Here is a 16,452-nt window from a genome sequence, read left to right as displayed (position 1 = left end):
TTCACAACCCTTTGGGTGAAGGAACGTCTCTTCATCCCAGTCCTTAAACGGCCGGTCCCATATCCCGAGGGATTGCCATGAAAGAGTCTGCAATGCAAAGTGAAGTTTGATCAAACATTAGAAAGTGAGCTGGGGAGACAGCACCACATATTGGTGGAACTCCGGCTGCCCAGCATCGGCAAGTTCTCCCCGTTTACAAGTTCTCCCCGTATCGGCGTGGGTTTCCTCCGGTTTCCTCCCACAGTCCAGGTTAAGTGGGATTATGGGGATAGGGTGGGGGAAGTGGGCCTCTTTTGGAGGGTCGGCGCAGGCTCGATGGGCCAAATGGCCTCCTTCTGCATTATCGGGATGCTATGGTTACGCCAAAAAGTTCATGGAGTGATAGAATTTTTCAGCACCGAAAGAGGCCCTTCGGCCCATCATGTCTATGCCAGCCATCAAGCAACTATATATAGTAATCCGTTTTCCAGCAGGTGGTCCGTAGCCTTGTATGCTACGGCATTTCAAGTTCTCAGCTAAATGTTTCTTAAATGTTGTGAGGGTTCCTGCCTCTACCACCCATTCAGGCCGTGAGTTCCAGACTCCCACCACCCTCTGGGCGAAAAAGCTTTGCCTCAAATCCCCTCTAAATCTCCTACCCCTTCCCTTATGCCCCCTGGTGATTGATCCCGCTACTAAAGGGGAAAGGTTTCTTCCTATGCACCCTATGACCCTCACAAATTTTATTCCACTCAAGTCATCTCCACAAATTGGCAGGATTTCCAGTCAAATGAGCACATCCAGACTGTTTTATGAATCACATTTTCTGTTTTATTGACTTTCATTTTTGGCCAGGACCTCAAATTACAGCTTTCCTTATTTTATCCTTTTTTTAAAAAAAACAGCTGCCAGAAAAATTGTTTCTTTTAATTCTGAGCGTGTCATCGACAGGCTTGTAACTGTCGGGGTGGCAATGGGACGGGAGGCATCCTTTGAAGCTTGGGGGGGGGGGGGGGGGAGAGAGAAAGATGACTGATGAATGAAAAGAACGCAATTAAGGAGAATTTCTCTCTAGACGAGGTTTGTCTGCTCTTTGATCTGTGCTTTTATCTTTGGCCTGGAATTGTTTCCATCTCCTCAGGAGTCGGTTGAGCAGAGTCCACAATGAAATGAAATGAAAATCGCTCATTGTCACGAGTAGGCTTCAATGAAGTTACTGTGAAAAGCCCCTAGTCGCCACATTCCTGCGCCTGTCCGGGGAGGCTGGTACGGGAATCGAACCGTGCTGCTGGCCTGCTTGGTCTGCTTTAAAAGCCAGCGATTTAGCCTTGTGAGCTAAACCAGGAGGGATGCATAGATTTCCATGTCTGATCCTATCGAAAGATCTTCTTTGATGTTACCCGCCTGTAGGTATTTGGTGAGGGCAGCCATGGATTCATAAGAACATAGGAAAGGAGTAGGTCATCTGGCCCCTCGAGCCTGCTCCGCCATTCAATGAGATCATGACTGATCTTTTGTGGACTCAGCTCCACTTTCCCGCCCGAACACCATAACCCTTAATCCCTTTATTCTTCAAAAAACTATCTATCTTTACCTTAAAAACATGTAATGAAGGAGCCTCAACTGCTTCACTGGGCAAGGAATTCCATAGATTCACAACCCTTTGGGTGAAAAAGTTCCTCCTAAATTCAGTCCTAAATCTACTTCCCCTTATTTTGAGGCTATGTCCCCTAGTTCTGCTTTTACCCGCCAGTGGAAACAACCTGCCCGCATCTATCCTGTCTATTCCCTTCATAATTTTAAATGTTTCTATAGGATCCCCCCTCATCCTTCTAAATTCCAGCGAGTACAGTCTACTCAACCTCTCCTCGTAATTCAACCGCTTCAGCTCTGGGATTAACCTAGTGAATCACCTTTGCTCACCCTCCAGCGCCAGTACGTCCTGTCTCAGGTAAGGAGACCAATACTGAACACAATACTCCAGGTGTGGCCTCACTAACACCTTATACAATTGCAGCATAACCTCCCTAGTCTTAAACTCCATCCCTCTAGCAATGAAGGACAAAACTCCATTTGCCTTCTTAATCACCTGTTGTGATTTGCCTCTGACATCCTTCCATCTTCTTAAGGTGACGGATATGGAGCGAACTCAATCCCTTGGGGATGTGGTAGCTCCATATGATACACTTTTTGTCAATGGCTGAAGAGACCAAACAATGAGAGGCAGGTTTTGCCACAACTCCTGTGTATGAAACGGTTACCAGGTATTATTGTGGGCTGTGGTTTTCGATTGCCATGGCACCCATTGCCATGCCGCTTGTAGCCACTGATCATCATGGCTGAGCATGCTGGCCCGCGGGTGATGTCGCCATTTCCCCTCTCACATCGGCTAGTATGTCCCAGGTGCAAAAACTGATGCTTGGGGTTTTCACGTTGCACTAGCAAACATCCTTGGAGCGGAGCTTTGGGTGCCCTTCTGGTTCCAGCTAGGGTTGTGGATCTTTGCAAATCTCTTCCCTCGAGGATTGTGGATGCTCCACTGTTGAATATATTTGGGGACTGGGAAGGACAGATTTTTGCTCTCTCCGGGAATTAAGGAATCTCTGCTCCTCCATCTGCATTGCACAAAACTATTTAGAAAAATCTTATGTTGCACACTCCAATTATATGCCAACTTCCAACCCTAAAAACCGCACTTGGGCTTGACTCTCCATGCCCAATGCTGCGACAGATTGATGAGTAGACTGTTGTTGTGTATTCATGTGTCCATGGAATGACCAGAAGAGCCATGGCAAAGGGTCCATATAAATTATGCTAGGCCATTCAAAGGACAAATGTTTTTTATTGTGGTAGACGCACACTCAAAATGACCTGAAGTCACCATTATGAAGCCTACTTCCATGGAGAAAACGCCAGAAAGACTGGGTGAGATGTTTGTAAAATTCCATTACCCTTGAACAACTTATTGGTGACAATGGCTCACAGTTCATTTCAAAAGAATTCACAAATGATCTAAAGGAGAATGGAATCCAATACATCCAATCTGCTCCTTATGATCCTACCACAGAGGGACTGGTGATGAGAGGATCAGAACCACACTGGAAGATTCCCGGAGAAGAAAAAACTATACAGGAAAACCGTCGATTCATGCGCAGACATGCAAAAAGGATTAAGAATCTTTTTAAAAATCATCACTACACCAAAGCTGGAGACGGAGGGGTGCCGAAACATAGCAGCAGCTATCGAAGGAACCAAAATTTAAACAAAGATTTAGGTGAAAACAATGTCAAAAGAAGCTTGCCATATACTCTGCCCGGAAAGTTCTGGAACTGTGATCCCTCTACTGTGAGTAAGTAGCAAGTAAAGGAACAAATACCAACGGTTTAGAGCTCGGGGAGTTCTTGCAACACTCCTTGCAACACGTTCCTGACGGGCTATACACACACACCCCCCCCCCCCCCCCCCGACCCAACCCCGCAGCCACTGAAAGTGCAGCTGGGGGCAAAGAGGAACACCCTCCTGCACTTCCTTCTTCAGTGGGAGTTATGGACTTCGGCGGGGGGGGGGGGGGTGAGGGTGGTGGGGGGAGAGGGGAGGTTATGACCCTTGGAGTACGAGCCCCCCCTGCTGAGGGGCGGAGGCCCACCAGCGGGATAGTTAATTCAGTACCTTTAAAGCTGGCCCAGGTAGGAGCCGAGCTGCAGAATATTCCAACTGGAACTGGGACTCATAAATACTTTCCTTTTGGGAATAAACCATCTTTTTGACTCTCCTTTCCGGACTCGTCCAAATCTACTAAAGCAGGAACCTCCGATATAAAGGGGAGAGAAGTGTTGTGTATTCATGTTTGTTCCTAGTTGGAACAAGGTCACTTTAAGAGTTTGATCATGTGATGCACCAATGGTGTCATCAGCCATTTAGTCTAGCAACATGTAGAGAAGACAATCTGTCCAATAAAGCTCTTGTTTGTACCTTTGTGGTCTGCAAGCCTGTCCTTTCAAACTACGAAAAGTGGCTCCTTGAGTGAGGTACTGGAGAGGGGCGATTGAGGAGCCAGCCTGACTACTTCTCTTCCTCCAACACAACATTAGCCAACACCTCCAGGTTGAGGTTTAGCACAAAATCTGGACGGTGAATGGTGTCAGTCAGAGAGAGCCTTTAGTGCTGTATAAATGCAAGTCTTTCGTTTTCTTCTGAGGGAAGAAACATCTTTCTCGTGTTCATCTCCAGCCGAGGTTCCATTGTATGATAAACTGCCTCAGTTTTACTGAGTCGCATTTAACAAAATAATAAGAAGGCATCATTGTCCTGCTCCAGGGCCTCAAACCCAAAAATATTCGAAACCACAGGCTGACGTTCCAGTGCGGCCCCGAGGGAATTCCGCACTGTCAGAGATGCCGTCCTTTGGATGGGAAATCAAACCGAGATTCTATCTGCCTGTTTGGATATAACAGTTCCCATGGCACTATTTTGAAGAAAGTGGGGGGGGGGGGGAAATATCTCTGGCGTCTTGGCCAACATTCATCCCTTAACGAATAACAAAAGAAAACAGATTGCTTGGTCATTTTCACAGTGCAGTTTGTGGAATCTTGCTGTGCACCGGTTGGCTGCCGTGTTTCCTGGATTACAACAGTGACTACACTTCAAAAGCACTTCATTGGTTGTAACGCGCTCTGAGACATCCACTGGGGTGTGAACATTCGCTATATAAATGCAAGCCTTTCCTTTTGAAACTTCTTCTGAGAGCGGAACAGATTAATCTCCCAGTCACATGAAAAACTCATGGAGTGAGATTGAACAAAATAATTACACAGGAAGCTTGTATTTGAAATAAGATGAACACCATCCCACCACCGGTGCAAGTAAATCACACGCATAGCATCAGATCTAGGTCCACCTCATAGCTTATTCTTTGCGGTGAACATTTAAAAGTATCATAAATTATAGCTCCCAATGAGGGGTGCAAATTTACACTTGCAGATGTACCAGTGTAAATTATATGAGAGAATGTTTAGCTTTTACGCGGCCCCAGTCTCCTTGTTAAAAGTGGAGTGATGTAATACCTTACAGCTAACTCCCTTGGCTTGTTTCTGTTTGTTTGCTGCCTTGCACAGGCTAGTTTCCTATGTTCCTAGTTTTTTTTTAAGAAGACTGGAACATTCTGGTTGCTACGGGCAGTGAGATGGAATTGTTATACCCGTTGGTTGTTAAAACAGAGAAACATGACGGTTGGTTTAATGTTTAATGTTCCTGAGCTCAGCATGGTGGATTTCACGGTGGGTGAATTCACTGCCCAGTGTCGTACTGAAGTGGACAGCTAGGCTCTGAACTCCAAACTGCTGAGTGCGGCTAACTCAGCTGGTGTGGCAATTGGAGGGAAGAAGAAAGAAATTAAGTTTTATGGAATACCTTTTGAAACCTCGGGGTGTCCCAATTAAGTACTTTTAAATTGTACACACTATTGCAGGGTCAGTGCGGTGTCAGGGCATAGTTGCGGTGTCATTGCGCTGTGGCAGTGCTGGGGCAGCATTGCTGCGTTGAGGCACAGTTACAATGTTGGGTCATCGATACAGCATAGGATCATGCCGCGGTGTTGGGGCATTGATTCAGTGTTGGACTGTGTTGCGGTGTTGGAGCAGAGATGCTGTGTTAGGGCATTAATGAAGTATCGGGCTGCATTGCAGGGTTGCAGTGTTGGGTCATTGATGCAGCATAGGGTCATGTTGCAGTGTTGGAGCAGAGTTGCAAATTTGGGGTATTTATAGTGTTAGGCTGTGTTGCGGTGTTGTGTAGAGATGCAGTGTTAGAGCATTAATGCAGTATTGGGCAGTGTTGCAGTGTTGCAACAGAGTTGCGGTTTTAGGGTATTGGTGCAGTGTCGGGCTGTGTTGCAGTGTTGGAGTATAGTTGCAGTGTTGGGCATTGATGCAGCATAGGGTTGTGCTGCAGTGTTGGATCAGAGTTGCAGTGTTGGGCATTGATGCTAGGTTGGGCTGTGTTGCAGTGTTGGATCAGAGTTGCAGTGTTGGCCATTGATGCTAGGTTGGGCTGTGTTGCGCTGTTGGAGCAGAGTTGCTGTGTTGGGCATTGATGCTAGGTTGGGCTGTGTTGCAGTGTTGGAGTATAGTTGCAGTGTTGGGCATTGATGCTAGGTTGGGCTGTGTTGCAGTGTTGGAGCAGAGTTGCGGTGTTGGGCATTGATGATAGATTGGGCTGTGTTGCAGTGTTGGAGCAAAGTTGCGGTGTTCAGCATTGATGCTAGGTTGGGCTGTGTTGCAGTGTTGGCGTATAGTTGCAATGTTGGGCATTGATGCAGTATCGGGCTGTGTTGCAGTGTTGGAGCAGATTTGCAGTGTTGGACATTGATGCAGCGGAGGGTCGTGTTGCAGTGTTGGATCAGAGTTGCAGTGTTGGGGATTGATGCTGAGTTAGGCTGTGTTGCAATCTTGGAGCAGAGTTGCGGTGTTGGGCATTGATGCTGAGTTGGGCTGTGTTGCAGTGTTGGAGCAGAGTTTCAGTATTGGGCATTGATGCTAGGTTGGGCTGTGTTGCAGTGTTGGGCATTGATGCAGCATGGGGCTGTGTTGCAGTGTTGGATCAGTGTTACAGTGTTGGGCATTGATGCTAGGTTGGGCTGTGTTGCAGTGTTGGAGCAGAATTGCAGTGTTGGACATTGATGCTAGGTTGGGCTGTGTTGCAGTGTTGGAGCAGAATTGCAGTGTTGGATATTGATGCTAGGTTGGACTGTGTTGCAGTGTTGGAGCAGAATTGCAGTGTTGGACATTGATGCTAGGTTGGGCTGTGTTGCAGTGTTTGAGCAGAGTTGCAGTGTTGGACATTGATGCTTGGTTGGGCTGTGTTGCAGTGTTGGACATTCATGCAGTATCGGGCTGTGTTGCAGTGTTGGAGCAGGGTTGCAGTGTTGGGCATTGATGCTAGGTTGGGCTACATTGCAGTGTTGGAGCAGAATTGCAGTGTTGGACATTGATGCTAGGTTGGACTGTGTTGCAGTGTTGGAGCAGAGTTGCAGTGTTGGACATTGATGCAGTATCGGGCTATGTTGCAGTGTTGGAGCAGGGTTGCAGTGTTGGGCATTGATGCTAGGTTGGGCTACATTGCAGTGTTGGAGCAGAATTGCAGTGTTGGACATTGATGCTAGGTTGGACTGTGTTGCAGTGTTGGAGCAGAGTTGCAGTGTTGGACATTGATGCAGTATCGGGCTATGTTGCAGTGTTGGAGCAGGGTTGCAGTGTTGGGCATTGATGCTAGGTTGGGCTACATTGCAGTGTTGGAGCAGAATTGCAGTGTTGGACATTGATGCTAGGTTGGACTGTGTTGCAGTGTTGGAGCAGAGTTGCAGTGTTGGACATTGATGCAGTATCGGGCTATGTTGCAGTGTTGGAGCAGGGTTGCAGTGTTGGGCATTGATGCTAGGTTGGGCTACATTGCAGTGTTGGAGCAGAATTGCAGTGTTGGACATTGATGCTAGGTTGGACTGTGTTGCAGTGTTGGAGCAGAGTTGCAGTATTGGACATTGATGCAGTATCGGGCTATGTTGCAGTGTTGGAGCAGAATTGCAGTGTTGGACATTGATGCTAGGTTGGGCTGTGTGGCAGTGTTGGAGCAGAATTACAGTGTTGGACATTGATGCAGTATCGGGCTGTGTTGCAGTGTTGGAGCAGAGTTGCAGTGTTGGACATTGATGCAGTATCGGGCTGTGTTGCAGTGTTGGAGCAGAGTTGCAGTGTTGGACATTGATGCTAGGTTGGACTGTGTTGCAGTGTTGGAGCAGAGTTGCAGTGTTGGACATTGATGCAGTATCGGGCTGTGTTGCAGTGTTGGAGCAGAGTTGCAGTGTTGGACATTGATGCTAGGTTGGGCTGTGTGGCAGTGTTGGATCAGAGGTCAGTGTTGGGCATTGATGCTAGGTTGGGCTGTGTTGGAGCAGGGTTGCAGTGTTGGACATTGATGCAGCGTAGGGTCGTGTTGCAGTGTTGGATCAGAGTTGCATTGTTGGGCATTGATGCTGAATTGGGCTGTGTTTCAGTGTTGGAGCGGAGTTGCGGTGTTGGGTATTGATGCAGTCAGTATCGGACTGTCTTGCCATGGAGAATACAAGTGGAATGGGCTGGGGACATTAAGAGTTTGTTGAATCTGCACTGCTGGACATGTTCACTGTCCGACAATTGTGCACCTTCGCTCACGGAGAGACTGGTAGGTGAGGTTGTGGCTGTGAGGATGGGTTTGGGGTCAGCTGAGAGTGTTTCAGAATTTTCCCGATCGCATAGAGTGCTGACTAATCCGAATGGATTCTCTCACATCCACACCCGTGGATGACTTTCCGCCTATACCAGCGAGTGGAAATGCTGCCATGTTTGGAAACGGAAGGCTCCTTCACCCTCCTTCCCTGTCATTTCAGGAGAGAACAGGAATGTGGAGGATAGAATCACAAAGCACGGGAGGAGGCCATTCGGCCCATTGTACCTATGCTAGCACTTGGGGTGGTGGTGGTGGTAATGTATCCAATGCTCTTTTGAAAGTTACTATTGAATCTGTTTCCACTGTCCAATCAGGCCGTGTTTTCCAGATCAGAATTTATCCGAGTCTATCTCATATCTCCTGTATTTTTTTCCTCTTCCAGTGAGGAATACAAGAAAATTTATCCCAAACGGGACTTGAAGGCGTTTTCTGTCCGACCATTGCTGGTGTTCCCCACGCACTACACCGGAGATCCCGAGTGGCTTAGTGACACTGAAACCTCCACTATCTGGGACGACGACTCAATGAAGACGGACTGGAGCGGCTCCCAGAAGACACTGAAGGACACGCAGACGGGGGCCACACGCCCGTCCATTGGATCTGCCTCCAGGGATGAACTCTAATCTTCAGCAGGTCAGTGTCGGGCGAAGCTGAAGGGCCGCGTTACAGTCCATACTTCACAGTGGTTCAGTACACACTAATTGATATCTCCGTCATGAGGGGGGAGCAGGTCATCACTATCCTGGAAGCTTGGATGGGTCATACCCGGGTCATCCTGAGTCTGCATGCTTTTAATATGACCATTATTATTGTCACAAGTAGGCTTACATTGCAGTGAAGTTACTGTGGAAAGCCCCTAGTCACCACACTCTGTTCGGGTGCACTGAGGGTGAATTCAGAATGTCCAATTCACCCAACAAGCACGTCTTTCGGGACTTGTGGGAGGAAACCGGAGCACCCGGAGGAAACCCACGCCAACACGGGGAGAACGTGCAGACTCCGCACAGACAGTGACCCAGTCCGGGAATCGAACCCAGATCCCTGGCGTGGTGAAGCAATAGTGCTAACCACGGTGCCACCCAATATCATAGCATATCCGCTGGAGACGCATTTCCCACAGCTTCTAGCTTTCACTGTGCCGCACCCTTGCTGTGGTTGAGAGGTGGCTGGGAAGCTTTTATCCCTGTAACTGGAATGTTTCACAATGGACATCCTGGTGATGTGTCTGCCTCCAATTCGTTGTCCCCAGTTTGATCCACACTGGGCAACCTATTTAGGGACGGGATATCCTTGTATAATACCCTGCCCCATACAATTATTCCAAAAGGTAGTGTCTTTGTGCATTCCCAGTAACTAACTACCTGTTGTAATACTCCTGTGAAACATTTGGGGAAATTTAAATCGATAAAATGTTAAATAGTTTGGTTCAAATTGAGTCTGCACCGGCCCTTAGAAAGAGCACCCTACCTCCACCCTATCCCCGTAACCCCACCCAATCTTTTTGGACACTTGAGGGCAGTTTAGCACAGCCAATCCACCTAACCTGCACATCTTTGGACTGTGGGAGGAAACCGGAGCACCCGGAGGAAACCCACACAGACACGGGGAGAACGTGCAGACTCCGCACAGACAGTGACCCAAGGCCGGAATTGAGCCCGGGACCCTGGAGATGTGAAGCAACCGTGCTAACCACTGTGCTACCGTGCCTCCCCGAGGAGTTGATATACTGAGATTTTCCAGCCCAGTTGGACTGGATGATCCTTGCGATGGGCAGGGCCGGAAAATCCTGCCCACAGCGGCGCTCAAATTCTTCTTATGCAGGAACCCCCGCAAATGTTGGCACACACCCAGGGCACATATGACCCCTGAGGATGTTACCGTTCTCCATACATTGTTCCTCAAATACTGACTCACTAAAGAGCCAATGAAAATATCGGCCAGCTCTCAGAAACCTTTGAGAATAGACCTAATTTTTGGGTCAGTCACAGGAAATAAAACATTTGAGATTGGCATGGAGCAACAGGCATAATAGGGCTGGTTTTAACCCAGTCTGATGGACTGGCAGGAGCCGGGCGAGCAGGCGGTTAAAATTGCAGGTGCTTCCGACATCACACCCACTGGCTTCCCACAGATTCTAATTTTAATGTCTCCATTCTGCCCACCAGGACAAGGAGGGCCCCCTCGGATTCCCCCAACCCAGCCCCCATGGACCTGAGTGTGCTGGGGGCTGCTCCTCCCACCTTTCGTCATTCAGCTCCCCACCCCTCTGGCTCCCCACTCACTGCAGGTCTGAAGAATGAGAATCCAGGATTTGCTAATGATGTTGCGATCGGGACAGTTTCGCTTCTGCTGCAGGCCCTCTCCTGGAGTTAAAACCTGTCACAGAACATGCAGAAATCTGCTAACCTCCGTCGGCCCCTTAGGGATACCAGTTTGAGATGCAGCATCAGACAGATTCTCGCTGTCACCAGTGGGCAGCGCCAACCTGGCAAAGTCGGTGTCTTGTTACATTCTGGCACATAAGCTCGAACGTTTGTCATCCTTTCAAAGGCGTGACATACACCCATAGTTCTAAAGTCAAATTACATGAACTGTCCCTGTAAGTACACAGATCTGTATCTATTCTCAGAAAGTGAGTTACCGAGATATATTATTTTGAGCCGTAATGCGGATATCCCAGCTGTAATCAGCAAGAATAACAAGCCCGCCTTATCCTGCCGCTCATTGCTGGGAAGCTGATACCCTGTGTTGCCAAGAATTCCCTGGCTGGAGCCCAGCACTTTGCATCATCCCAAACTCTCTGAGCGCTTGTCTGTGAACACCCAGCAGTCTCTCGGTGCCCCCTTGCCCTGGCATGAAATACAAAACGGAAAACTACATCTACTGAGTGCCTACTGGGTGAAGTCACACCAACCTCTGAAAGAAATGAAGCATTTATACCGTGCTTTTCACAACTGCCAGATGTTTTTTCTAGAACGTTTTTTTTATTCGACACATTTTCAACATTTTCACAATACAAAAACAACCCCAAACAAATAAAGTGGGCAGCACGGTAGCATTGTGGATAGCACAATTGCTTCACAGCTCCAGGGTCCCAGGTTCGATTCCGGCTTGGGTCACTGTGCGGAGTCTGCACATCCTCCCCGTGTGTGCATGGGTTTCCTCCGGGTGCTCCGGTTTCCTCCCACAGTCCAAAGGTGTGCAGGTTAGGTGGATTGGCCACGATAAATTGCCCTTAAGTGTCCAAAATTGCCCTTAGTATTGGGTGGGGTTGCTGGGTTGTGGGGATAGGGTGGAGGTGTTGACCTTGGGTAGGGTGCTCTTTCCAAGAGCCGGTGCAGACTCGATGGGAAGAGTGGCCTCCTTCTGCACTGTAAATTTTATGATTCTATACATAAAACAAACTACCCCGCCCCCCCGCAAAACCCCTCTCTCCCTCAACAGTCAAAAGGAAGGAACTCCCGAAACTGCATGATGTGCAAAGCCCAAAAATTGAAGAACCCCCTCCTTCAACCCCCTCAGCTCAAACTTCACCTTCTCCCGGATCAGAAACTCCAGCAGGTCCCCCTGCCACGTTGTGGCACAGGGTAGAGAGGCTGACATCCAGCCCAAGACCCGCCTACGAACGTTCAGCCAGGCCCTCAGCTCAAAGTGCTGTCTAAACTGCCTCCACATCTTCAACGTGGCCACCACCACCGGTCTCTCCGGAGTGCTTTCCCGGGGCCATCGGGAGCAACACCGTTGCCAACCCCCTACAAGAGCCTGCCTCCACCTTTACCAACAGAGCACAGCCTCCTTGCTCCAGCCCCGCACGTTTCCGCATTCGGCACCCAATAATAATACAGCAAGTTCCTTCCTCTCCTCCCTAAGCACCTTAACCTTCAACCAGATCAGGCAGCACGGTGGCGCAGTGCGTTAGCACTGCTGCCTTACCTGCGCCGAGGTCCCAGGTTCAATCCCAGCCCCGGGTTGCTGTCCATGGGTTTCGCCCCCACAACCCAAAGATGTGAATGGGTAGACGGATTGGCCACACTAAATTGCCCCTTAATTGGAAAAAATTAATTGGGTACTCTCAATTTATTTTTAAAAATCTTGAACGAGATTACCACCCCCCCTCACTACCGCCTTTGGAATTTCCCAAACCACCGACCGCAAGACCTCCCCAGTTCAATGAAACGTTACACACCCCTTGACCACCTTCCCAATCTTATCGCAGAAGCTCCGGTCTGCTAACACCCTAATTCTCCACCCTAGCCTCTAGGCTGCCCCCTTCTCCAAAACCACATCCATCCAATGCAGTCGTCTGAAATCATAATTGCTCAGTACGCTGACCTCTTAACCCCAGCCAATAGCACCTTTTCCACCGCGAAAAAGTCAATCCTCGAATACACCTTGTGTACCAAAGTGAAAAATGAATACTCCCATTCCCTCGGATGTAAGAACCTGCATGGGTCCAGTCCTCCCATCTCTCTCAAGAGCCTGGCCAAGGCCTTCACCCCCCCATCCCACTGGGTCAGTAAGCGCTGCTGGGACCTATCCACCTTCGGTTCCAACACCATGTTCCAGTACCCCCTTACTATCTGGGTGTCCAGATCCGGGATGGCACCCAGCGCCCTCTTCACAAACCCCGGCATCATCCCAGTTGGGGCCACATACACTCGCCAGTGGCACTAACCTCCCCTCTAGTGCACCGATAACACTACCCTCCGAGCCCACCTGTCAAACCCCGAGTGCAGCATCTGTCTCACCTACCCCTCCCTAAGATCCTGACCTTAGTGCGGCACTCCCTCGGTACACCACCATCAGAGGAGCCATCTTTTCGGTGAGCGGCTAACCCAAAGCCCCGCCTGCCTTCCCAGATGGACACCAAAGATCCAATACCAATCTCCAAAAAAGATTGAATTCTCCTCAGCAACCTCAATATTTACCCCTCAATCTGCAGCGCGCATTCACACCGATAACATGATCATTGAGACATGGCTGTTTGGGAGAGCTTGGCTGTGCACCTGTTACACGTCCACAATGTGCAATGTTGGATTGTAGGAAATGCAGCGGCCAGTTTACGCAGTGAACTGACCGCCCCGTCTCTGACCACTCTTCAGTGGGGCCAGTTGGGAGGTGGGGGTTATGTTGAAGCAGGGCAGGATTGGATTTGGGAGTGCTTTTCTTCTTCCCTCCCCCCCCCATCCCCAGAAATCCCATCCCATTGGCCAGCTAGCTTGCCAAACCTGTCCATGTGCACACTTTTACAAAAATCAGTCGTTGCCAGCTCAATTAATAACTTTAATGCAAGGTAGCATAGTGGTTAGCACAATTGCTTCACAGCTCCAGGGTCCCAGGTTCGATTCCCGGCTTGGGTCACTGTCTGTGTGGAGTCTGCACGTTCTCCCAGTGTCTGCGTGGGTTTCCTCCGGGTGCTCCGGTTTCCTCCCACAGTCCAAAGACTTTCAGGTTAGGTGGATTGCATTTAGTGTCCAAAATTGCCCTTAGTGTTGGGTGGGGTAACTGGGTTACAGGGATAGGGTGGAGGTGTGGGCTTGGGTAGGGTGCTCTTTCCAAGAGCTGGTGCAGACTCGATGGGCTGAATGGCCTCCTTCTGCACTGTAAATTCTATGATTGTAGACAAATCAAAGGTCAGTGAATTTTTCCCGCACAAGGTTTTGGAACCAAGACAGGTGAATGGGATTAAGGCGACTATCACCCCATGATCTGGGGCCGAATTGCCATCTTCTGCTCCCTGCTTTCCATTACAGAGTATAGTCAGTTGGGTTACGTCCCCGAGGGTAGCCAGCATCTCCGTAACTATGTCCTGGCAATGGTTTGGAAAGTGGAAAAGCCGTCTCAGGAGAAAGGAAAAGACTTCTCTTTCATTATTAAAAATTAAAATCCTTCCACTTTCTCAGTTTACAGAAAGTGAACTTTCTGCAGAAGATAACGACTGGGACGGACGGAACTGTCGAAGTTTGAATGAAGATTGCCCGGCTGCAAATGTTGCGAATTTTAACCAAAGCCAAACTGTCAAGACAAAGATTATACAGCTAAAGAGATGAACCTGGACAACGAGCAAAAACTGTTCAAACCCCTTTTCCGCACTTGATACGTGTGTAATGTGTTACCCAGTGCGGCACACACGACACAGTCATTGTGCAATAATCTTGAATAACAGGCCAACTCACCAGCAAAGGAAAGACATTTGTGCATGTAGATAGTTCCTTCAAGACCTTTGAACCACACAAGGCAAGAATTTCCAACCTACCCGCATCCCTGCACTAGCCGCCAAGGACCGCTTCCACCCTCCCCCCCCCCTTCCCTCCCCCCACTCTAGGCCTATCCCCTAATCCACCAATGTCTCAGACTTTAAGGCAGTAGGAAAACTAACGGCTTTGAACGAGCCTCCCTCCAGTCCAGAATCTCCAGTGGGTGTTACATCATCCCCAATGCCCTGTTGCCCCGAGAGGTTATCTCCAGCAGGCAGCAGAGACAGGGTGGCAGTTCTGGCGCTGGGGTGGAGCAGGTGAGACTGGATGCCAGGGAGACAGGGACGACGTGTGCTTAAATGTCAAGTACACCACAGTGGGCTGAATGGCCTTTAGCCATGCCTTGAAATCGAACAGTACTTACACATCTCCCGGGTAACAAGAAACATGACGCAAGGGGGTACCTTAAGTGAAAGTTGCTGAATGGTATTAAAGAACATTCCTCCTGAGTAGATGTGGCCGGGCTCCATCGCCTGGGAGAGCCTTATGCGCACAGCTATCTCCCACTAAAGTACTGAGGCCTCCAGACTGGAGGGCCCAGGTTTGATTGCTAGTCTGTGTTGAGTTGGCTAATCTCAGCTGCATTGTTGCACAAGGCTGGAGTGGAGTCCATAAGCAAAAGAAGAGGAAGAAATTACAGCCAGGCCACCCAATACTTTGCCGCCCCCCCCCCCCCCCCGCCAACCCTCCCCTCCACTCCCGCGCCTCCCAACCTCCCACCTCCCCAACTGTTCCTGATTGGAGATCCAGTGACTCCTTGCCTGAACGCCAAGCAGCTGTGTGGGACACTGGGTGAGGTTGAGGCTAATTCTCCACCTTGAATTGAAGCCAGCAGCACTTCCAGTTCCATTCCTGTGTTTTTTTTTCTCTCAAGTTCATTCTCAGTACGAGAGCATTGTTGGGAAATCCAATGTTTATCGTCCATCCCTAAGGAGTGGCTCGCCAGGACGTTTCAGAAAGGCATTTAAGAGTCAGCCACATTTCTGTGGGTCTGGTGTCACATGTAGGCCAGACCAGGTAAGGGCGGCAGATTTCCCCTGCTGAAGAGCACGAGTGAACTGGATGGCAATCCACTGGTTTTATACTTATTAATGAGGCTAGCTTTGTATTCCAGATGTATTAACTGAATTGGAATTCCTCAATTGCCCTGGTGGGATTGGAACTGTCTGGATTGCTAGTCCAGTAATACATTACCACTGTGGGGGACCTGTGGCACAGTGGTAGGGTTCCTACTTCAAGTCCAACGCTCAGGACCTGTGGGCCACAGAAGGAGTGTTCATAACTCATGTCCACAGGGGCAGCACGGTAGCACAGTGGTAAACACAGTTGCTTCACAGCTCCAGGGTCACAGGTTCTTTTCCCGGCTTGGGTCACTGTCTGTGCGGAGTCTGCACCTTCTCCCCGTGTCTACGTGGATTTCCTCCGGATGTTCCAGTTTCCTCCCACAGTCCAAAGATGTGTGGGTTAGGTGGATTGGCCATGATCAATTGCCCTTAGTATCCAAAAAGGTTAAGTGGGGGTTACTGGGTTATGGGTATAGGGTTATGAGTAGGGTGCTCTTTGTAAGGGCCGGTGCAGACTTGATGGGCCGAATGGCCTCCTTCTTCACTGTAAATTCTATGATTCAATGATTTAAACAGGCTGATAATCAGCTCGGGGATCATTCCACCACTTTCCCACTATCCCCCAAATGTGTGAAAAAGTGTGGATAAAGAAATGCTTAAAAGAAAGTGTTAATGTTCCCTCTTTCTGAATGGGGTGCAATTGGTTTATAGGCTCATAATGAATCAGTAACCCAGTTTACACTGAGCTTAATTTTATTGTCCATTGTCTTCAATAATCCATGGTCGAGATAGCAGGTTGCCCATGCTACCAACCCCAGCAGTAGTTTGGCTGCCAGCGCTGGGAATAAAATCGAAGGGAAAAAATAAGGGCACGCAGTAAATTTTGATTAGTT

General features: G+C 49.1%; 1 protein-coding gene across 1 annotated transcript in view; it reads left to right on the top strand.

Moving 5' to 3' along the window:
- The window catches only part of cercam (cerebral endothelial cell adhesion molecule), a 90,362-nt gene extending 75,246 nt beyond the window's left edge, over positions 1 to 15,116 (top strand). Inside the window, exons 12-13 of the mRNA XM_038782031.1 lie at positions 8,621 to 8,871; positions 14,142 to 15,116. Of these exons, the coding sequence (XP_038637959.1) occupies positions 8,621 to 8,861 (241 nt within the window). The 3' untranslated portion in view covers positions 8,862 to 8,871; positions 14,142 to 15,116. The remainder of the gene's footprint in view (positions 1 to 8,620; positions 8,872 to 14,141) is intronic.
- Positions 15,117 to 16,452: the final 1,336 nt, after the last annotated feature.

Source organism: Scyliorhinus canicula, chromosome 21 (assembly GCF_902713615.1).
Source record: "Scyliorhinus canicula chromosome 21, sScyCan1.1, whole genome shotgun sequence".
NCBI lineage: Eukaryota > Metazoa > Chordata > Chondrichthyes > Carcharhiniformes > Scyliorhinidae > Scyliorhinus > Scyliorhinus canicula.
This window is presented reverse-complemented; position numbering and strand designations above follow the sequence as displayed.